General features: G+C 41.4%; 1 protein-coding gene across 1 annotated transcript; it reads left to right on the top strand.

Annotated features, from left to right (window-relative positions):
• The first annotated feature begins 750 nt into the window (after window positions 1-750).
• Window positions 751-22,526, top strand: RCC1L (RCC1 like). Its single transcript, XM_018553363.1, has 12 exons — window positions 751-844; window positions 4,345-4,639; window positions 6,218-6,347; window positions 6,834-6,962; window positions 10,549-10,615; window positions 11,887-11,938; window positions 12,092-12,176; window positions 12,840-13,021; window positions 13,905-13,992; window positions 16,318-16,491; window positions 17,796-17,881; window positions 22,363-22,526. The coding sequence occupies exons 1-12, from the start codon at window positions 840-842 to the stop codon at window positions 22,438-22,440; spliced, it is 1,371 nt and encodes a 456-aa protein (XP_018408865.1). The 5' UTR covers window positions 751-839; the 3' UTR covers window positions 22,441-22,526.
• The last annotated feature ends 906 nt before the right edge of the window (window positions 22,527-23,432 follow it).

Raw genomic sequence — 23,432 nt, forward strand, 5'->3', positions numbered from 1 at the left:
CGGGGGGTAGCCCCACTGCAAGTGTTCATTTTTGTGCTTCCCGGAGTTTCTTACAATTTCTGACATTGTGACTGTTTTTATATATTGTGTATTGTATGTGAGGAAAAGACTGAGAGACTGCATGTGAAGGGGGCTGCAGGAAAAGGAAGACTCAGACCACCAGTCCCTCCCATGATGAAGAATGAAACAGGTTCAGGTAGAGCTTGTGAAAGAGAAATGAGATTTGTCTGTAGGGTGATCTCAGTGACAGGGGTACAAAGATAAACTTGTTTGTTTCTTTAAAATGGGAGTGTGGATTCTAGCTTCTAATAAATAGTGTTTTCTACCGCATGGAGGAGATTGTTTATCTTTATTATACATAAATGAACATCATGTGATGTTGTACCATATAGAGAATGGCTTGGAAGGCACTATGATAGCGAGGCTTGGAGCTCAGTATTAGAGCAAAGCGTTGAGAACGAGGCTAGGGACGCAAATAATGGGAATGAGGCTTGGAACGCAAGCCAAAGAGCTTGAAGGTTGTAGCTTAGCATTAGAATGAGCCGTGGCGAGAGAAGTCAAGATATTGAGATTGAGACTTGGAACACAAACCAGTGGAATTGAATGCTGTAGTTTAGTATTAGAACGAGGCCTGGAACACAAGACGTTGAGATTGAGGCTCGTAACACAAGCCAATGAACTTGAATAATGTAGCTCAGTATTAGAACGAGGCTTGAAACGCAGGCTTCAGGTCTGGGAGCGAGGCTTGGAACTACAGCACAGAAGGAATAAGGAAAGAGAGAGAGAGAGACCCCAAGATCAGAAATAGAACATCAAGGTGGAAGATGTGGACACAGTAGATGAGGTAGATGAATCATTTGTAGCAGGGAATATCTGCACCGACACTACACTGAGATTGTTGTTTGAGGTCCTGCTGGTGGGAGAGCTCTTGAAGATTATGTATTCTGTCTGTCATGTGTGAATCATAGAGGCTGCCATTGCTGAAACCTCGCTTTGAGAATGCTAGTTCCCTGGCTATCATGCAGAATTTGGCTGAGATGCTGACCTGGAATATGTATAGAAATAAGGAGTTGTGATACTTTTCTGACATTCTTGTCCTGGGTCTGTGACTCAACATTATATAAAGGCCAACTGGCTCTTCAGTTTAAATCAAATAAATACATTGCGGGCTCATCAAAGCAAAAGGCGCTCAGTGTCTAGTGTTATTTGTTTATGAAGCAGCTACAGTCTGTATAGACATTTGTTTGTGTTTTGGATAGAGGTGGGAAGAACAGACATTTCTGTCTGAGATCGTATTTTCCTCACTTCCTGTGATGGGGGTGCAGTTGTCACTGGGACAGGAAAGCATGAACAGCATTAAAAGCTTTGTCATTATTCTAACCCTTTCCTAATATACCATTTATTTAAAATTTGTTTTTATCTGTCTCTCTGTTGGAGAGATTTGACATCACTTCCTGTTCTATCAGGAATAATCTCCCCAACAGGAACACATGGCTACTGAAGGTGCATTCATGCCTTTTGCATGCATTGACATGTACATTGGTGTTGAGGTGTGCTGTATTAAGGCAGTCTATTGATTTACATGGGCTCTTGCTGTGCTTTAAAGGAGAACTATGGGGAGAGTAAAATATACCCTTCCCAGTACTTGTCAGCTCTTTAGATTGAGAACTGAGCGATCACAAACTGCTCACAGCTTCTCCCTGCATAGAGCAGTGATTGTCAGTGACTGCTTCCCGCAGGGATTGCCCTTCCCCTCTCTGTTCCTCTAGTGCTCATTGGTGGGACAGACAGGGGAAGGGGCGGGCACATCTGGCTCTAGAGAGGTGAAGCCAGCTGTCAATCAGGTAGAGGGGTGGATCCCGACAATATTGTTGGCATCTTTCCCGGCTGCAGTGTGGCTCTGCACTGACAGCATATATTGGGCATTGGTAAATGTATTCCTGTGACCCAAAGGAGAACTAAAGCCAAAAAAGTGATATATAGTTCTCTTTTAAAGCATGAACAAAGCAACTGCATGTGCCCTATAGTAGTATTATTATTATTATTACTATTCAGGATTTATATAGCGCCAACAGTTTGCGCAGCGCTTTACAATATAAGGAAGACATTACAATCACAATACAAATCAAGACAACATGGTAAGGAGGGCCCTGCCCCTGAGGGCTTACAATCTAAAAGGGTGGGGCAAGTGATACGCGAGGAGGTAGCAGTGTGGGGATGAGGTGTTTGTGTGTGTGTTCCAACCAACTGTATTTTTGCTTTGTGCAGTTATTTGTGTGGCATTACATAATAAAATGTGGGTGTTAGCATGCGTTACCACAATTCTAAGGTAGAAACTGAGCCTAATGTAAACAAATGATTATCTTTTTAGCATACTGTTTCAAATGTTTTATCTGAAGTCTTATTTTTCTCTGTATTTACTGGACACTATTATGCAAGTAATGAAAAGATCTAATGTGCATTGCATAGAGCAGTGGTTCTCAACCTTCCTAGGGCTGGGACCCCTTGGTAACATTTGCCAAGTTGTGGTGACCCCCAACGGTAAAATTTAGGGGTGATTCGGCTGCTGGCAGGAGAACTGACACTGCTGTGCTAGGAGAGGGCTGAGGAGGACTCTCACCTAGCACAGCAGAAATCACAAAGCGACCCACAGGTTGAGAACCACTGGCGTACGCCGTCAGAATAAAAAATAAAAATAAAAAAAAAACACCATAGGAATGCATAGCTAGATTAGTATTGGCTATTTCGCTTTGCAATAGCAAACTAGCTATTGCAACCAATAGGAATCTAGCTATGCATTCCTATGGTGTTTTTTTCTGAGTTACGGCGCCCTGATGTCAGAAAAAAAACAAAAACGATTGCAGGGAAAGGTTTACTCTGCTCGATTAGATAGCGGGAGACTCCCGGGCGACCCCTGGTAAATCGTCATTCGACTCCCCGACAGGGTCGCGACCCACAGGTTGAGAACCGCTGGCATAGAGGTTGTTTTACCATACCTCCATGAATCTTCATTTTTTTTTAATTAAAGGAGAACTATGGGGTAAGTGTTTTTCCACATAGTTCTCTTTAGGGTCACAGGAAGACACAAACTAGCGTCCTCCCCTAACCCAAAGCTCAGTATATAGTGGGCTAATACTGTCGAGATCCACCCAGCTGCGTGAATGACAGCTGGCTCTGCCTATCTAGAGGCAGAGCCAGCTGTGCCCGCCCCCTCGGTGTTCGTTCCTCCACTCAGCACTGGAGGATCGGAGAGGGGGGAATCCCTGCAGGGAGCGGTGACTGTCAGTGTGTGGAGATGATCGGGAAGTGAGCGGATCGGTGCATGTTTCTGCTCACTTCGATAGAGCCGACCTGTGACAGCTTTTTTGTCACAGGTCCGCTCTAACTATGACGATGAGTGAAAAACACAGAAACAGAATATAATACTCAATTTTTTGGTAAAATATGAAAGATGGGGTCAATTCGTGTAAATTGATACCAAACATGTCAAGCCTTAAAATTGCGTTAGCTCGTGAAGCCGCAAAAAACTTCAATACCCAGAATTTGCCATAGGGGACAATTTAAAAGCTATTACTGCTCATCAGTTTGGTGCTAACAGTGATTAATGGCTCTAGAATTATTGCTCTCACTGCGATGCTCGAGGCGATATGTAACATGTGTAGCGCAATTGTCGCTTTTGCACGTAGGTGCACCGATGCATGTTTACGTATGTATGTGCACATTTTTTTTACACTAACCTTATTGCTATCACAGCCCCCTATGTAATAGCAGATAGGGTGTGACAAGTCCTCTTTATAGAGACATCAGGGGTCTTTCAGACTAAGGACCCCAAAGAAGCTGAGGAAGCAAAGATCTGCGTCCCCAGCTTCTTCTCCTGGATATAATAAATATAAAATATATATAAATAGCTGGAGAATGTTCCCAGTGACACCGAAAGTGATGTAATACACATCACTTCCGTGTCCAATGATCGGAGGAGAGATCAGTTGCTGGAAGCCGGCGGCGACGGAGGGGGTGTGGGCAGCACATGCCGGCGATCTGTACAAACGATCCGGCGGCTGTATAGACGCCAGTTCGCTTGTACCTAAACAGCCATCGCCGGCTGTTTTAAAATGACACCAAGAACACGGACAAGAGAAAACCTCAAATGTTAGACCCAGCGGTAAGGTGCATTGGCTATCTGATCCTGGAATTTGTCCAGCCCTGGTCTAGATCCAGATTCCACCTGGAGCTGCCACCAGGATCCTGCGGCTGGTCCTGGGTTTGACACTGTTTCTATTAATAGTAGATACTCTTTATATTCCCCATGTTTCAGATTCATTTTTGGTCTTTTTTTCTTTTCAGCCTCACGTGCCTGAAAAAAATGTGCACTATAGTGGCACGCTGCCTAAACACTGTGACCCGCAATTATGTGCTTGTACGCCATCTTTCTTCCACAGTGGGGAAGAGCAAACCTGGAGAGGAACTCCCAACCTTTCAGTATGTCGGTAAAAGATCCAAAAGGAAGGACCGAGTTTTTGTGTGGGGCTTTTCTTACACAGGAGCTTTGGGCATTCCAAGCTTTGTAGTACCAGACACAGGAAGGAAAAAGCCAAAGCGGTACCAACTAACTCCATATAGGTTGGATATGGATGAAAAGGTAAGATACCTACAGTTGTCTGCACCTAAAGAGACCCTCTCACCAACTTAAAAAGTGCAGGTGAAACCCCCAAAAAAATCAAGTATTTTAAATTCTTACGGTGTTTTTTGTTTTTCTTTTCCATACATTATTTTCTATTTACTTTCAATAAAAACCTTTTAAACTTTCCTAAAAAATTTCCTTGAGTCAATTTCCTAGTACATTCCCAACCCTGATTGACCATCATAGTACTCCCTCTGTCTGTCTATCTCCTTATTACGGTCTGTGTTGACCACACATCTCCCCTCCCCTACATAATCTTATATATAGCTGCTGACAGAAGGGCTGCTCTAGAATATTCCACCTTCTAGAGCAGCCTTTCTTTGACATGGAGGAGCCCTTGAAATAATTTCCAGGTGTTAAGTAACCCCTGTCGATAATGACTATATCTACAACTCACAGTACCTTAGTGTGAACAGTGAGTTGAGATATAAGAATAAATAAAAGAATTAAGAATGTGGCATACTTTGCGTATTTGACACCCAGGGCTTCTCAATACAACAAAGTTATTTTCAGTAATAACAAAATAAAACAAATAATAATGACCAGAAATGCAGACAGAGAAAACCGCAATGCTCCTTCTATTGGTGGTGAGTGGAGAAGGGCTCCCTTAAACTAGTGCTTTGTGTAGTGTCAGCTTACATTGGTGGTCAGTGGGAGAAGGACCCCCTTATATTATTGGTCAATGGGAGAAGAGGTCCTGTACATGGGTAGTCCATAAAAAGAATGTCCTTTACTTTGGTGTTTAGTGGGAAGAATGCTCCTTGCATTGTTGGTCAGTGGGATAAATGACCCATTCACACTAGCCCGTCCGTTAAAGCGAAGTGTTTTAGTGGGTGGGCTAGTGCCTTGTGACAGATCCAGCAATCTGATGTCCCTTTAAGAATCCCCAGTTCTGCCTAAACTGTGTGACCAATACAAGGCCAAATTATGGCATTGTGCTTCTATGAATTTTCTGTCATGTAAAATAAGCTGATGGAAAACCCAGGTGCAAGATAGTGATGCCTTGTTCGAGAGTGACCGTAAGGAACCCTACTGCTGGAAGATCACCCTTTGAACTATCCAACACAGTGGTGGTCAATACAGTACCCAACTGTGTCCCCTGTCATCACCAGGGGGCCATACAAAATGTTTAGCATATGCAATAGCTTAGAAGACTGTCAGAGACTGTAAATATCATTCACAGACTGTAAATGTACTATTGGTGTGGTTGTAGACCAGAGATATGCTGCAGCAGACCATCAAAGACTGAGAACATGTTACTTATTACTGCTAGAGATCACTACCATTACGGCCTTTTTACAAGCCAGAGATTCTGCTCCCACTACTGACTGGTATTTGTTGGGACATTTAGCAAAGTGCTGTAAGTTGAGCACCATGGATCTATGAGTAAGAACAAACAGTAGGCGATTCCACCTATGGAATCTCTCCAAGCGGAAATATCTGTTCTGGATGGCGTTATCTTTGGGCAAAAGGGATGTTTCATTTTAAGGAATAACTGGTTGCTCTGATTTTTGATTATTTATTTATTTTTTATAGATCTCATCTGCATCTTGTGGGTATGGATTTAGCCTATTATCTTCCCGGACAACAGAAGTCACAAAAGTTTGGGGAATGGGACTAAACAAAGATTCTCAGATTGGCTTTCACAGGAGCAGGAGAGATCGAAGTAAGAATATCATCTAAATAAAAAAACAATCCATAATTACACTGCTGCAGTTGCACTTTGGATTGTATGTACTGTATAATAAAGGAGATGAACATTTGCACATGACATTTGCTCCTTAGGGACATGTTAATACCCTGACCTTGAGTGACGTTATAAGTATAGAGATTCTTGAATTTAATCCAGCTACCATACTCCTGACCACCTGCAAGGCAATGGTCCTATTTTAAAAGGTTGATTATGACTGAAGTAAATGTTACTGTGTATTACTGATAACCAGACTAAACGTTCCTCCTTTTCTTGGTTCCAATAATGGTGTGGGTGAGTATCCAAGTTAAAACACATAATGTAGTTTAATTAAAGCAAGATTTCTTAATGTTGGCAATATGTTGTGTAATGGAACAAGTCATTTATAGAAATCTATTGTGCATCCACTCTACTATGTGTATTCCCTGCATTTTATTTGTATCTCTTTTGGTTTGTTTAAAGCAAAGGGTTATGAGTACATCCTGGAACCATCACCAGTCCCCCTACCTTTGGATAGGCCACAGGAAACTCGAGTTTTGCAAGTATCATGTGGTAGGGCACATTCGCTCATCCTAACAGATAATGAAGGAGGTAAGTGGCCATGGACACATTCATTTGTTTTTACTCTGCATTTATAGCTACACAGAAGCAGACTCCCTTTGCTCGGCTTTTACTTCCAGATGTAAACACTCTTAAACGTTAAAATGTAATAGCTGTGCAAAAGCAGGGATGCGAAATTCCTATTGCCCCACATTCGAGACATGCAGTTCAGTGCGCCGGGCAGGTGTTTTTTTTTCCCCCTACATTTAACGTTGCTGTGGGCAAGCAGGACTAAATGTAGAGCAGGGGAGTCGCCTCTAATTTTTTACAAGTGATCTCTCAACGCTTCCTGTCATAAGCCGGGCTGCACAGGAGATCGAGCACAATGCTATGCTCCGTCTCATGTATTGGGGGGCAGGGGAGACAATGTTGCCATAAACGAGAACCTGTCACCTCCAAACGTTATCACATAGGGGCTTGTTTTATCCCCTGTGTGATAGTAATAAAGTTAAGTGAAGAAAAAATTTAAGAGAGCTAGGTACCAGGGAGGTGGGGGCGAGTCGGGTTTAAGGGCGTGCCTTCACTCTACGGCCCTAGAATAGACAGTGTATCCTTATACATTACCTGCCTTCAGCTTGTGCAATCTTCTCTTTATAGTGACAAACCCCAAGTAGAGGAGCAGTGCTGGACTGCGGATACATTTGCTGCTCCGAGCCATGCATCCATATGGCATTCTGTGTGTGTGTATGTGCACTGTGTGCCATATTGTGGTAGCTGGGTAGCAGGGCTCTCTAACACGCACATGTGTATTTTTTTTTTTCAGTTTCTGTTCCTTAATGACTGACGCACTTTTTACATTTTTTTTTTTCTTTTTTACATTTTACTTCCACGGCAGTAATATACTTTCTAAGTGCACCCACACATATTATATATTGTTTTTTAGAGGACCGATAGGGCTATATATTTATATAACATATGTGTACCTAACGCCTTACTTGGGATGAATAAAATTAAAAAAAATAGGAAAAAACCTAAATAAAACACTTTTTTCCCAGTTTTGATTTTTATTCTTTTTTAGAAAAATAGTACAGCTAAAAAAAAGCATTAAAATAAATTCATTTATTTTGTCCTTTATTTGGAAACCCCTCACATCCCTAGGATTGGAGAATTATTTTCTTTGTACTTCTGAGCCTAAAAACAAAAAGCTCACATTTTATTTTTTTTCTCTAAAACCTAATAATTGTTAGGTGGCCTACAATGTCACTGTAACGAAGTGTCAATAACTGTAACACTTAGTGACAGCGACATGCTTTGAGCAACGCCTTCATGAGGGGGTTAAATAGCAAAATTAACCCCTTAGGGTGCCCATACACCTTACAATTATCTGGATATTTTTTGTGCGGTTGCATTTTCGTCAGAAAATCTGCCAGTTGATGGGAAGTGCACAACCTCAATTACTGTACAACTGGCAGATTTGTGTCTTTCAAGCAGGCTAGAAAACGTTTGTCTGATTGGATGAAAATTCACAGGTTAGTGGCGTGGTTGTACAACAAAAATCTCAAGTTGCAAACTGCACATGCTCAAACGAAAGTCTGTCCTTTCAATTGATGAAAAGCAGCCAGGTGGTAGTGCTGACTAGTGTTAATTGTGAACTACATTGGTCTGTGCATGATGGGCTAGTTGTAAGAAAATTGATCCGAGGGTGAGATGGCGTATGACCACCTTTAGGGTGAACAACATATCTGCAGCTCAGCTGCAGATTCTCATTGTAATGGGTTAATTTGTATAATAATTATAGGATAAATGATATTTGTATATATCATTTTTTTTTTGTTAAATTATTTTTATACTTTATGCTTTATTCCCCCCCCACTTTTTTGTCTATTATATTAAGCAGCCACTATGACTGCTTGATAATTATAATTATTTTTCTTAATTTTAATTCTTAAAACAATCAGAAGTCTGACAATGTTTGTTTTTTGTTACAATGATACAAGGTTTAATTTTGCTACATGTTTCTATGCTTCATATATATATATGTAGCAATAAGCCAGTGCACATCGGGATCTGTACAGAGCTGTCAAAACAGAACCCGATCTGTGCAGAGCTGTCAAAGCAGTGATCTGAAAGCTTAAAAGAGAACTATGAGGTGAGTGCTTTTCACTCTCCTCATAGTTCTAGCCGACCTGTGACAATGAGACTGTCACAGGTCGGCTCAGTAGATCGGGAAGTGAGCGAACACATACCGGCGTTCGCTCACTTCTCGATCCTGTCACGGCTCTCTGCCGTGACAGGGGAGGGACTGGATTCCCCCCTCCCCGCTCCGATCCTCCAGCGCTGACTGGTGGAACGGACGGGGCGGGTACAGCTGGCTCTGCCTCTAGATAGGCAGAGCCAGCTGTCACTCACGCAGCTGTGCGGATCCAGACATAATTGTCGGGATCTGCTTCAGCTGCGGCGTCTCGGTATACCGCGAGCTGCAGCTCGCTCTATACTGCGGCTTCTCGGTATACCGCGAGCTGCAGCTCGCGGTATACAGGGCTTAGGGTGACGGGAGGACGCTAGTTTGTGTCCTCCCATTACCCTAAGGAAAAGCCCTAACCCCATAGTTCTCCTTTAATTCTTTCATTGATGAAAGAATTAGGCTTTTACAAAAGCTTTAAAGAGAACTATGGGGTAAGTGTTTTTCCCCATAGTTCTCTTTAGGGTCATGGGAGGGCATATACTAACATCCTCCCGTCACCGAAAGCTCAGTATATTTACTGAGAGCACCGTAGCTAGGACGGATTTCAACAATACTGTCTTAGCGGTTACTGGCTTTTAAAAGCTTCAAATGACTGATCACGTACAGTGTACGTGATCAGTCATTTGGGCACTTCATGATGGGGATGTGCAGTGTACGTCTCCAGTCATGAAGGGCTTAATACCCCTATGTACAATTTTCCTCAATTGTTATGGAATGTATCGGCGTGAATAAAGAGATTGTTAACAAGGTATTTGTACAAGGACAATAAAAGCATAAGAGACAACATTTTGAATTGGTGGTGAGGTTCACCTATGACTATATTTATAGTTACTATCATTGGTAGGGAAAGAACACTGTACCCGGTAGGATAAAATTAATAGTTTTTCTTCTTTTAAAGGAAGGGAGCAGTTATTGAATTGTTAAATTTTGAATGGAGTGTCTGTTCTCATCAATGCTATCAGTAAACTATAAGATCCAATTTAGTTGACCACAAAGCCCTCCCACTCACCTAATCTTTTTACCAGGAAATGTAGCAAGTATGTATGCAAAGCTAAAGGAAGCAAGTAATCACAAAACAACCTTATTCAATATATATAATGGAATTGAACAAAATGAAATAATGTAGTAACCTAAAATATGCGTTGTTGCCTTGAAGTGAATGCCTTCCTTTATCATAGAATAAAAGGTGTGTGTGTGTGTGTGTGTGTGTGTGTGTGTGTAAATTGTAATTAATGCTTTTTTTTTTTTTTAAAGCAGAAGCTATTCGAACTTTCTTAGACTGAATTTCTGCAGTATTTTATTTCAGGGTAGACGTTACAGTTTAATAAACACTTTGAATCATTGAACTGTATAAATTAAAGTGCCAAGATTTGAAATGAAATATCGTTCCAGTTTTCGGCATTGGGAACAATTCATATGGCCAGTGTGGAAGGCGGGTTATTGAAGGAGAGATTTATAGGTAAGAAATATTCAGCAGATGACCTTGTTATGACATGGAGCTCTCTAAGTAAAAGCTAGGAAGGGATTTATGAATGGATGGTCTGCATTTATTTGTCACATCTTTGCTGACTGGTGGAAAGTAGTTTAAGGCAAATGATTTAGATTTTCCTCACTGCATATAGAGGGCTTCAGAAGACGCTGGGTATACAGGCTCACTCCTTAGAGAAATCCCATCCCTAGTTATCTCTGTTACTTTGGCAGTGATTTATTGTCTTTTGGCCTTCTTTCTGCAGCAGAAGACCTGCTATATTCAGCTAGAGCTCTGTGTTGCTTGCAGCACGGCAAGAGCAGAAATTCTAAACTTCCCTTATCACTGCATACACAGGGGTGGAAACATTGTGTGTGTGTGGGGGCATCCAAAGCAACCACAAAAACACAGGAAGGACAAAACTAATGCATTAAAGTGTCCTCAGTGCAAATCAAACCCATGATCTCTAAGCTGCACTGGCTGTGTGCTAACTATGTAGCCACCTTTCTACTTTGTTGTGTTTTTTTTTTTTATCCTGATACATTTTTTGTTGCCATGGTGATCCGCTATTTCAAGCAATTGGAACCCCATAGCTAAACCAGTTCTCCTAAAACTAAGCCTGCAGTAATCACTTGTTCTTTCCACAATTACTACCTGCGACTCATACAGGTTTACTCTACTGAACCTTCTTCGATGGAACCCAGTGATTGTTAGAATGTATAAAATCACTCTCAGAAAGTTAAAATGTAAATTTTTTGGAAATGAAAAATCTTTTTTTATAGGTAGTGGCTCAGTTCAGATTGGCTGATTCTTCCATTTTATTGGCATATTTGTAATAGGGCATACAATAAATGCTACTTCCAAACAATCTTGTTTGCATGTTCTGTTTTGTCTTGTACCAAGTCCTCTGGCCTCGCATCTTCTGAACTCCGTTCACTTAAGTGAAAGCCTATCAATAGTTGGTCAAAGCCTATCAATAGTTGGTCAAGCAACTGATAACCTTTCCCATTGTGAATAGAGTTGGGGACATGAATGTGGTGGTGCAGGACAGAAAGGTTTTGTGGAGTTGTTTGGTGTCAGGCGAGCCACATACCAAAAATCAAGATGGTGCTTGATTAGGGAGAGGGCCCTGAGAAGGAAAAGCGCACAAAAAAGTAAAACATTTTATTACTAAAACAAATTTTCTTGCTTTTGTTTGGATGCAGCCACCTCAAGTGCTACAACTTCTGAAAACTCTTCTTTTTTTTTCTTTTCTTTCTAAGTGAAAGCCAGTTGGTCCACAGGGTAAGACCATTGGAGAACAGAGTTGTTCAGGTAACGATAACAAAATGTATAAATTAATAATTAGACATTTTTTAATTCATCTAGTAAATCACTTTGATTCTAACGTGTGTGTGCGTCCGTCCGTCCATCCACTCTGTGCCTTTACTTGTCTGCTGTTGATTCTTATTACCTTTCTGTTCACAGGTGGCATGTGGTCAAGATCACAGTTTCTTCAGGACCGAGCAAGGAGAGCTGTATGCGTGTGGCTGGGGAGCTGATGGCCAAACAGGTCTGCAGCGGATCTGTTTCTAAATGGACATGCTGATTTATAGGCAATTATGTGCTATACGTTGTCAGCCTTGTTAAATAAGACATTGCTAAATTACAGCTAGATTTCAGATTTTTTTAATAAACATTAGTTGTAGTGGTGTACTGTACACTAAGACCAGGGCGATTCTGTTTTTTCTAATACACTCTCTTGATAATTTGCTACCTATTCAGGGGTGCACATATTCAGGGGTGCATCTGTTGTAAAGCACAGTGAGTGTCTTCTGTAGAGAAGATAGCAGGTAAACATCTCTCACTGCCCCTCCGCTGCTCATGTTAGAGCCAGAAAGTGGTGACTAGTCACTTATTCTCCCACTATTGACTTCTATTAGTGTATGCTGAGAACATTGGAGAAGCAGGGAAAGTATTGTTGGCAAAGAAATGCCTTGGTTGAAGGTGCACTGTTTACAATCTACCAGGCATAACTTTATTATTTAGTTTTGTTTACATGTGGTAACATATATATATATATAAAACACAAAGCCAATAATGTCTAAACCGCTGGCAACAAAAGTGACTACTATATATATATATATATATATACCCTTTTGCATGTATATAAAAAAAAAAAGTCAGATGAGTGCACTTTCAAGTAATAGGTTACTATTGTGTTTTGTTTTCGTAGGCCTTGGTCATTACAATATCTGCAGTGTTCCTACAAAGCTGTCAGGGGATTTGGCTGGAGTGAATGTGGTCCATTTGGCTACTTTTGGAGATTGTTGTCTGGCGATATCAGAAGAAGGTCAAGTGTACGGGTGGGGAAATTCGGAGTACCTACAGCTTGCATCCATCACTGACCTCACACAGGTAGGATTCTTGTTTTGGCACGGTGGTATATTTATAAAAGCTTAGCATTTTGTGGACTATAGGGTTTACAGAACGTAAATGACATATGGTGCACTCGGAACACTTTGAAAATAGCTGTTCTTCATCTTACAACTTTGAGGTATGATGCATTTGTTTTACTATAAAGCTTCAGCAAAACCAGTTCAGCGTGTAGCAATCATTTCTCTTTCTGACATATTTTAGCCACAGTAGCAAAAATAATCCTGTTTGTGTGCACTCTAAACAAAACTTAGTTTCATTTCTTTGACAAACACAGGTCAGTCCATGAGTCAGTATATTAGCAAGTCCCACATTCCAGCTGAGGGTTCTTTATTGCAGAAACAGGAGCAGTGGCTGCACATGTCTTTATTTTATGGTTAATGGGGGCAGTGTGTTGATTGCCTATTAGCAGAAACCCTGCAATGGGTGATAAATAAGGAAGCCTGCTTCACACCAAAAGCCGTAATGTGCAGTCCTTTTAGCAGTCGCAATGGAAATCTTTATAACCTTTTAATATCTGGAGGTATAAGAAAGCGTAATTTCTAATACCATATCCACATTCATACAGTACATCTAGTCAAATCAAGCTTGTTCCATTATAAAGATTTCCTTTGGCATACAGACTGTGATGCCCACAGTGAATGCATGTAAAATGCATTATATAACTTCATGTATGGTGCTAGAGGGATAATCTGGTTCCGTACAAGAACTGTTTTATTGGAATTAAGAGGAATGCACAGTGTAAGATGAATAGACCTTGGAAAATGAGATCCATGGTGTAGTAAAAAATAGCTTAGCAGAAAAGCTGCAAGTCTCACATAAAGTTCTCAACATATTTTTGTTTCTTGCACTGACCCTTATGTAGGTCAATGTTCCTCAGCGCCTACCATTCCAGCACGTTGGGAAGGTGAAGCAGGTGGCGTGTGGTGGGACAAGCTGTGCATTATTAAATGGTGAGTATAAAGTTCCATGTTCATTTTGAAGGGTTATGTTATGTTCTTTTCACACAGGTGACATTTCATTTTATTGCCTTCTCAAACCAAAAATGTCAACTGGAAATGAGTTATCTGTATAAGGTTACCAGTCTATTATAAGCTGTCCATACTTTATATGGGAGTTTTGACTCTTTAGAAAACAATCTGAACAGGTAAAAAAATACTTTGTGTGCGGACATATATACTCTGCCTGCATGCATGTACAGTATTTGTCATGTAAGAAGAGTTACAATTGAGCTGCTTTTTTTGTTACTGTCACCATGGAAGATCAGCTGTATCATAAGGACTGATATATTAAGCTGCAATAGTAAGGCATGCTAAAGGAAAACTTTTAGTCAAAGTTAGCTTAAATTATTTTAGCATACCTGAAGCGCTATTTAGTGCTCATTACATTCCATTGCAGCTTATGACTCAGGGCCTTCTATATCCAACAGTAGTAGAATAGCAGTTGTGTGTTATTGATAAGATGGGCCCTTCTGCATCAGGATGTAGAACTAGGTCTCTAACTATACAGTTAATCAGTCCTTCTTCCTCGTGGTCATGCACTGACCAAGTTGTTACTAGCAACTTTGGTGACAGTAAAGTAGGTGATCCCAATATTGTGGAAGCGAGAACACAACAAATGAGTGTATCTGTCATTAAGAAGAACACCCTGTGTGATTGCGGTCTAAAGGAAGCATCTGGTTCTTAAAGAGGAACTTTACCCATATCTTTAAAATAACAACAAATGCACCTTTTAGAAATGTTTTTAGGAATGACAATCTACAAACACATACCTCTAGATAATTGCCGGCTTTGTATTCTTTGCATACCTCGTTTCTCTTTTTCCCAGTCTTCTGACAGTGGCCATGTAAACTAAGGGAAGCTCTTCATTTACCTCCTGGAACTCTGGCACATGTGACTAGAACATGTGACCGTGCACATCATCTCAGGGGAGGAAAATCCCTTTCCCTGAGATCTTATCATATTGTATCTCAGATTCCCAGAAATGCTCTGCTGATGCAACGCTTGGGCACATTACATAATTTGTGCCAAAGTGGACCAGGAAGTAGAAGAAAGAAATTGTAAGTAAAATAAAAATATGTTTGCTTAGCTAATGAATGTAAGATGCTTTCATATCAGCAGGCAGAGCTGCGTGTTGATTTGATTTTTAGTCAAAGGGGGTAAAGGTCCACTTTAACTCCCGTGCTGCTTATTAAATCAAGAGTCATTGAATAGGTTTAGCTTTTTTGCCCCAGAACTAGTATGAGGCACATTAATTGGGTACTGGCTGCTTCCAACAGTGCCTAATCACAAAGGTGTCTTGTTTTGTGACATATTCTTTTAAACACAGCTTTTCATTAAAGTCTATCTCCATGTTTCTTATTCCTTATTACTTCTGATCAATTCTGGGGCATCTTTGAGTCAGAAATGTCTGTGGCTCGGTTGGACAAAACAGTCTACTAAACTGGCTGCACACACCAAGAGTTTCCTGCATGTACTGTCACATACCGTGTACAGCAGCCCTAGGAGCTTCAGGCCCCGTTCACATTGAGCGATTTATCGCTCATATTTCCGCGCGATATCGCTCTATGTAGCTTCACCAATACATTTCAATGGAGCTGTTCACATCTCGTCGCTCAATATCGCTTGTAGCTCGTCGCTGGTAGCTTGTCGCTCCTACATGACCCTTTTTTAGAGCGATTTTGAGCGATATTGCTCCTGATTGCATACAGCCCAATAGGACGAAGTCACGCGATACGTCGCGCAATATCGCTCAATATCGCTCGTCGCGCAATATCGCTCAAAGTCGCACGATTTTCATGTCGCTCAGTGTGAATGGGGCCTCAGGGCGCAACACACACTCTTGTAAATCTCATGTGGTCAAGCTTGGATCCACCCCTGTTCCCTTTCCACAGCTCACTATTGGTTAGTGAGACAACCCATCATAACCATGAACTGCTAAAGAGGGGTAGGAATGGGTTGGTCCCCAGTTTGACGTTGTACTTGTATAATAGAGCTTTCATGCTTTATTGTCTCCGTAGGGAACTCCTGTATGATATGTGACCTTATAAATAAGCACCTCTAGGTGTCTGCTTTCCTTGTCTTCTGCCTGTTTAGTAACCTTATGCTTTTACTAAAGTGTGTGCTTTGAAAGTGAGATTTTAATAGCCTGGTTAATAATATCTCCAAATGTTTGCACAAAGAGAAAATGCCTAATAATTAGGTAATTTTAAGACCATAGTTTGTTTGTGGTAACTGATGGTGTTAAACATATTTCATATATATCGGTTCCTCTTTTAGATGATGGCAATGTTTTTGTTTGGGGTTATGGAATACTGGGGAAAGGGCCAACATTTCTGGAGTCTGCTGTCCCTGAGATGATTCCTCCAACACTATTTGGTCAGAATGACTTCAACAAAAACATCAGGGTCATGAAGATCTTTTCAGGACTCGGCCACTTTGCTGCTCTAACAAGTAAGTGCTACCAAGATGGGTTTGTAAGAGTCAGCCTTCCAGACCGTAGGCACTGAATATATCCATGGACCCATAATGAAGGCTTAAAGCCGAATTTCTTTTCAATCTGTGCCCCCTCCCCACTCGGCAAGCAAGGTGTTAAATACCTGTTTAGCCTACGGAAGGTTTAAGGTTGAACAATACACTCCTCACTCTTTGCTGCGGTGGGGGTCCTTCCAACCATACAACCGGGAAGCCACACCTTTTCACTGGGTTTGCTGGTCTCTTGGACGTCAAGGGCCCACCAACATAAACCTCCATACATACATACACCTCTAACCCCCCCACCCCCCGCCAAAAAAAACAGATTACTCCCCTTGAAGTTTGTTTCCACTTTTGCAGTCAATTTAAATTCAAATTTGTAATTTAAAAAAAAAAAATGTTTTACATTTTTAGATGGCTCTCTCAGTAGCCTTTGGAACGAGAGAAGCAAGAGCAAGACCCCTCTTTTATTAACATGCAATGCTTCTATATCTTTAACCCATTGTTAGGACAGTGTTCAAATCAAGTTCACAACTGATGATGAGATCTGCCAGCACAGTACAGACGGGGTTAATTATCACAAACATTAGCCTCCCCACCCCCCTTGCTTTCCAGAGAAAAATTCAGTACGTAGAACAAGTTTTCCTCCAGAATTGATCATGTTTTTCAAGCAGCGGTTTAGGTTATGCAATGTGAATGAGAAACATAACAAATATAAAATAGGTTTCATCCCAATTTGGGTGCAAAAGCAGAAATAGACTTTTAATTCTCTGTGCTTTGTTTACACCTGACCTGTCTTCTGTGCTTTTGACTGCTCCTTCGCACCAGCTAAAGCTAGGGTTTTAGAAGACCATCTTGCAAGCGTCTCTTGCTGCTTTCTTTTGGATGATAAATACAAATCATTTCTAAACATTGTTTGGACAATACTAACTCATCAATAGACAGTATGTAGGATTCTTGGTCAGTGATGTAAGCTAGTGAAATAATCAGGGTTATTCCCTGTGGGGTGAAGAGTTTGGAGAAGGCAGGAGAAGTGAACAATCTAGGACAACATAGCTGATTTGGAAGAATTCTCCAATACAGCTCACTTTCCAGTTCAGCTATGTTGGCCTAGATTGTTCACTTCTCCTGCCTTCTCCAAACTCTTCACCCTTCTGTGAGTAGCCCTGAAATTGTTATTCTTTAAATCTAGTAACATAAGAATAGTGACTGTTCACTTGATTCCTAGTAAGTTTAGTGCTTTCGTCAGATACCATTCAGTTTTATTTTCAATGTATCTACAGATGTCGGAGATGTCTATGTCTGGGGTAAAAATTTGAGAGGTTGCTTAGGAACAGGAAGATTGGAAGATCAGTATTTTCCATGGCGGGTAAGGTAACATTATAGATCGCTTTGTGAATGTATATATCCATAAAATCTGAACACATGTATAGGGCAACATAGAATATTTTTTTTTCTGATCATTGATTTCTTTTTGACATTTCTTTTTTTTAATCATTTTTGGGTCTTTGCGTTCCATAAAAATAATAGGCAAATGTTGTAGGGTAAAAAGTAATAATCTTTGAAATGCCTAATTACAACTTTATAGATTAATATTTTCTACTAACGCTGAGGGAGTGATTGTCCAGCACCACATAGGTGGCAAGTAGTGCTTTTCATTACCATTTCATGATCTACCATTTAAAAAAGTGTGAATTACTGTCATCATTAATATAACTATTGGGCCTTTTGTTTGGAAGCACTGTTTGCAGGGGTAAATATTTGATAGCAAATGTCTGATTGCAGAGCGTGTTTAGGTTGGCCTTAAATCAACAGATATCTCCTATAGCATGTCAGGCGGGGAAATATTTGTCCGTCTTCTCATTACGCTCATGAGCATCAGGACTCTGCAGTCCTCATTAACATGTATGCATGGGCAAATTTTTTTAAAATGTATATCTTTGCAATACATGCTTCCTCCTGCACGCTTCCTCCTGTTTTACTGCTATAAAAACACTGCTTGTACAGACAAATACCATTTGGTTAGCTACTTATCCAGTGTGCTACTATACTTTTGCTTTAACTGAAATCCAAGGCAGTGTTGTCAGCCCTACCTGAGTTCCCGCCTGCTGGACTACAGAACGCCTCTCCCTTATGTTCTGGAGATGGGGGAGAGTCCGTAGTCCAGCAGGGGAGAACTCAGGCAGGTGTGATAACACTGCTTGGGATTACAGTGCAGCAGAAGTAACGTGGAAGTCTGAAGTTTCCTGCACGTCTGGCTGGATCAACGTGTATTCTGTATTTGCAGTGTTTTTATTTCTCTCAGACACCATTTCTCGTACTAACAATGGTGCATACATTGGCACCACATTACACAAATAGTGTATTCACCTTTTTTGATGCATTAGGCAACACATTTATCTGAATGGTTTGTGTTAACAGAATGTGTTAACACGTGTCATAATGCACATTAACATGCATATGTTAACATACTGCAACATTGTGACTGGAGCCTAAAGAAGTGCAGCAAGCAACAATAATATTTAAAGTTCAACAATTGGAATGTCTTTTTACAATAGCTAGATGTTGAATCTGATTGCTATGCTTTACTGCACTCTGTACATTCTTAGTGCTCTTTGCACTGCTTTGAATATGACTGCGGCTGCTGACAGTAATCCCTCTTAATTTAAGAGACCCATGGTATAAAGTTTTTGCCTAGTTACACAGAGGTAAGGTGGCCGTAGGATTCCTTCACTGTTTTGTAAGCACTCCCTAGGGGCAAATGATGATGTGCTTACCTGAAATGGTTTTATTGTACAATCCACCCGCAGGGTCTGTTGAGCAAGCGTATATTGATGGAAATCTACCCTTTCAATTGTCTTTTTACACAACCATGAAAAAAGATTGGCTTACCTTAAATATTCTTCTCAATTCTTGAAAACCTTCTTCTGTAATCATCATTACTTATGTAGAATCTTCTTTCTGCTTTGCAGTTGCACACAATGGTTGTGCTATGTTCCTCTTTCTCACAATGCTGTCCTATGAGTCTGAGTCAGACGATCCTTTGAAAACTATGCACTCCCTCTGTGGGTGAAATCGTAAAGCGAACCTTGCACCTAAAAATATCTAAGCTCGATCTAGTGACCGCACAGCATCCCAAACAAAATCACTGAGTAAAAAATAGAAAAACTAAAGGGAACTTACCTACCCTAATCCTCCAGCCCACTCATTTAAAGGAGAACTATGAGGTGAGTGCTTTTCACTCACCTCCTAGTTCTAGCCGACCTGTGACAATGAGACTGTCACAGGTCGGCTCAGTAGATCGGGAGGTGAGCGAACATATACCGGCGTTCGCTCACCTCTCGATCCTGTCACGGCTCTCTGCTGACTGGCGGAACGGACGGGGAAGGGGGCGTGTACAGCTGGCTCTGTCTCTAGATAGGCAGAGCCAGCTGTCAGTCACGCAGCTGGGCGGATCCTGGCATAATTGTCGGGATCCGCTGCAGCTGCGACGTCTTAGTATACCGGGAGGTTAGGGTGAAAACTAGCGTCCTCCCGTTACCCTAAGGAGAACTATGGGGAAAAGCCTTAACCCCATAGTTTTCCTTTAAGCGCCAGTAATGTTGTTAAAGTTTATTGCATCTTGGGAAAGCTGAGGTCTCAAATCTCACAAGAATCCCCTCCTGTACAATGCAGTGCACAGAGTAGGAGGGCATTCTCTGAATTATCAAGGTTTCTCCTCATTTGTGTATTTCCACCCTCTTTTTATTATTTGCTCTTCCATACACAGCCCTTTTTAGTATGCATTCTGCAAATGCTGAGTTTATATTTAGATACTGATGATTATTATTCAGGGCCTATTCACAATTGTCTGTTTTCATGCATTTTGCTACACGAAGATGCATTACAAGTAGAAGTGCCATTATTTCCCATGGCTGGTTTACATCTATGCACTGCAATTTAGTGGAAAGGGAAAGGTAAACGATGTGGGCCCATTCACACCTTGGGAGGAGTCAAATGTATGGGCCCATTCACACCTAGGGAAAGGTAAACCACATGGGCCCATTTACACCTAGGGAAAGGTAAACCATATGGGCCCATTCACACCTAGGGAAAGGTAAACCATATGGGCCCATTCACACCTAGGGAAAGGTAAACCATATGGGCCCATATGCTCTTTGCACTGCTTTGAATATGACTGCGGCTGCTGACAGTAATCCCTCTTAATTTAAGAGACCCATGGTATAAAGTTTTTGCCTAGTTACACAGAGGTAAGGTGGCCGTAGGATTCCTTCACTGTTTTGTAAGCACTCCCTAGGGGCAAATGATGATGTGCTTACCTGAAATGGTTTTATTGTACAATCCACCCGCAGGGTCTGTTGAGCAAGCGTATATTGATGGAAATCTACCCTTTCAATTGTCTTTTTACACAACCATGAAAAAAGATTGGCTTACCTTAAATATTCTTCTCAATTCTTGAAAACCTTCTTCTGTAATCATCATTACTTATGTAGAATCTTCTTTCTGCTTTGCAGTTGCACACAATGGTTGTGCTATGTTCCTCTTTCTCACAATGCTGTCCTATGAGTCTGAGTCAGACGATCCTTTGAAAACTATGCACTCCCTCTGTGGGTGAAATCGTAAAGCGAACCTTGCACCTAAAAATATCTAAGCTCGATCTAGTGACCGCACAGCATCCCAAACAAAATCACTGAGTAAAAAATAGAAAAACTAAAGGGAACTTACCTACCCTAATCCTCCAGCCCACTCATTTAAAGGAGAACTATGAGGTGAGTGCTTTTCACTCACCTCCTAGTTCTAGCCGACCTGTGACAATGAGACTGTCACAGGTCGGCTCAGTAGATCGGGAGGTGAGCGAACATATACCGGCGTTCGCTCACCTCTCGATCCTGTCACGGCTCTCTGCTGACTGGCGGAACGGACGGGGAAGGGGGCGTGTACAGCTGGCTCTGTCTCTAGATAGGCAGAGCCAGCTGTCAGTCACGCAGCTGGGCGGATCCTGGCATAATTGTCGGGATCCGCTGCAGCTGCGACGTCTTAGTATACCGGGAGGTTAGGGTGAAAACTAGCGTCCTCCCGTTACCCTAAGGAGAACTATGGGGAAAAGCCTTAACCCCATAGTTTTCCTTTAAGCGCCAGTAATGTTGTTAAAGTTTATTGCATCTTGGGAAAGCTGAGGTCTCAAATCTCACAAGAATCCCCTCCTGTACAATGCAGTGCACAGAGTAGGAGGGCATTCTCTGAATTATCAAGGTTTCTCCTCATTTGTGTATTTCCACCCTCTTTTTATTATTTGCTCTTCCATACACAGCCCTTTTTAGTATGCATTCTGCAAATGCTGAGTTTATATTTAGATACTGATGATTATTATTCAGGGCCTATTCACAATTGTCTGTTTTCATGCATTTTGCTACACGAAGATGCATTACAAGTAGAAGTGCCATTATTTCCCATGGCTGGTTTACATCTATGCACTGCAATTTAGTGGAAAGGGAAAGGTAAACGATGTGGGCCCATTCACACCTTGGGAGGAGTCAAATGTATGGGCCCATTCACACCTAGGGAAAGGTAAACCACATGGGCCCATTTACACCTAGGGAAAGGTAAACCATATGGGCCCATTCACACCTAGGGAAAGGTAAACCATATGGGCCCATTCACACCTAGGGAAAGGTAAACCATATGGGCCCATTCACACTTAGAGAAAGGTAAACTCTATGGGCCCATTGACACCTATGCATGCACATGCAACAGTATGAATCCAGCCTTAATCTTTTCTTTTCATTTGACAAATTCCGAATGGAACCTGCTGATTAGTACTGTTTTATAGCTTTGTTTGTTTCTTTATAGGTAACTGTTCCTGGAGAAGTGGTGGACGTTGCCTGTGGTGTAGACCACATGATAGCACTTGTGAAATCTATTGCCTGAAAGTGGGAAGAAAAAAATTTTACAGGACAGTCTGTTGTATATTGTTACACATGAGAAAAACAAAGAGGAGCTCAACCCCAGCCCCTAAGCCATGCCTTCTCATATGACAAAGCTGTGTGTGTCTAACTGTATCATTACCTCACAATGCAACTCGAGCTTTTTATAAATAAACATAACATTTTGTTAGAAGTGTGTTTTAGATCTTTAGAAAGTCATTTCCAAATATGTATACTCGGCATGCTTACAGTCCACCACCTGCCTTCTTCACCCTCATTCCTTTTTTATTAAAAGGACACATATCACTCTTCCAAAGATCTTCTGCCTGATCCTGCAACTTCACAGGTACTCCTCCACCAACGCTCCCTGACTGCTGCACTGAACGACACTCCTGTACAGTAATGACATGTGAACACCATGTAGTACAGAAGTCCTGTTAGACAAGTCCAGTGTGATGACCCATCCCCAGAGAGTGTACCCATTACAGCCTGGGCTGACAGGAAGTGGGTCAAACGATGCTGGTAGTCATTCAACCCAGAAGTCACTCAAAGCATGAATCAAATATGGAGTGCCAGAGCAAAGTCGTACAGGAGTCCAAAATAGCTTTTATGATTCATAAAACAGCCAACGTGTTTCAGGGACCAGGACTACTTCTCTTCTGACTGGAATACATTTTTTCATATTTCTTTTGCAGCCCTGATGGAGAGTCATCTGGCATGGGAGGAGGGGACTTTCTGCAGCACTAGTGAGTACTGTAATGTTACTATTTATACAACAGCTAGGTTGTTTTAACTAACTTCCATAACCCAGTATCACTGCTCCTTCACAGCACCACTAGAGAGAACAGCAGGTGCACACCAACCGAGCCCCTCTTGCTTCAACATCCATAGTCACGGACACTGTACACTGCAAACTTTGATAAAAATGTTATTGTAGCATAAAGGGACACATTGTCCTGCCATGGATCCTCTTCACTCTAACATCTTTCACCCAAT

This window comes from Nanorana parkeri, unplaced genomic scaffold, assembly GCF_000935625.1.
Source record: "Nanorana parkeri isolate BGI_ZX_2015 unplaced genomic scaffold, ASM93562v1 scaffold118, whole genome shotgun sequence".
Taxonomy (NCBI): domain Eukaryota; kingdom Metazoa; phylum Chordata; class Amphibia; order Anura; family Dicroglossidae; genus Nanorana; species Nanorana parkeri.

Bases quoted from the DNA above. Each gene is read 5' to 3' on its own strand.
- RCC1L (XM_018553363.1), top strand. The intron at 4,640-6,217 runs GTAAGATACCTA...TATTTTTTATAG, and splicing joins GGTTGGATATGGATGAAAAG to ATCTCATCTGCATCTTGTGG. The intron at 13,022-13,904 runs GTAGGATTCTTG...ACCCTTATGTAG, and splicing joins CCATCACTGACCTCACACAG to GTCAATGTTCCTCAGCGCCT.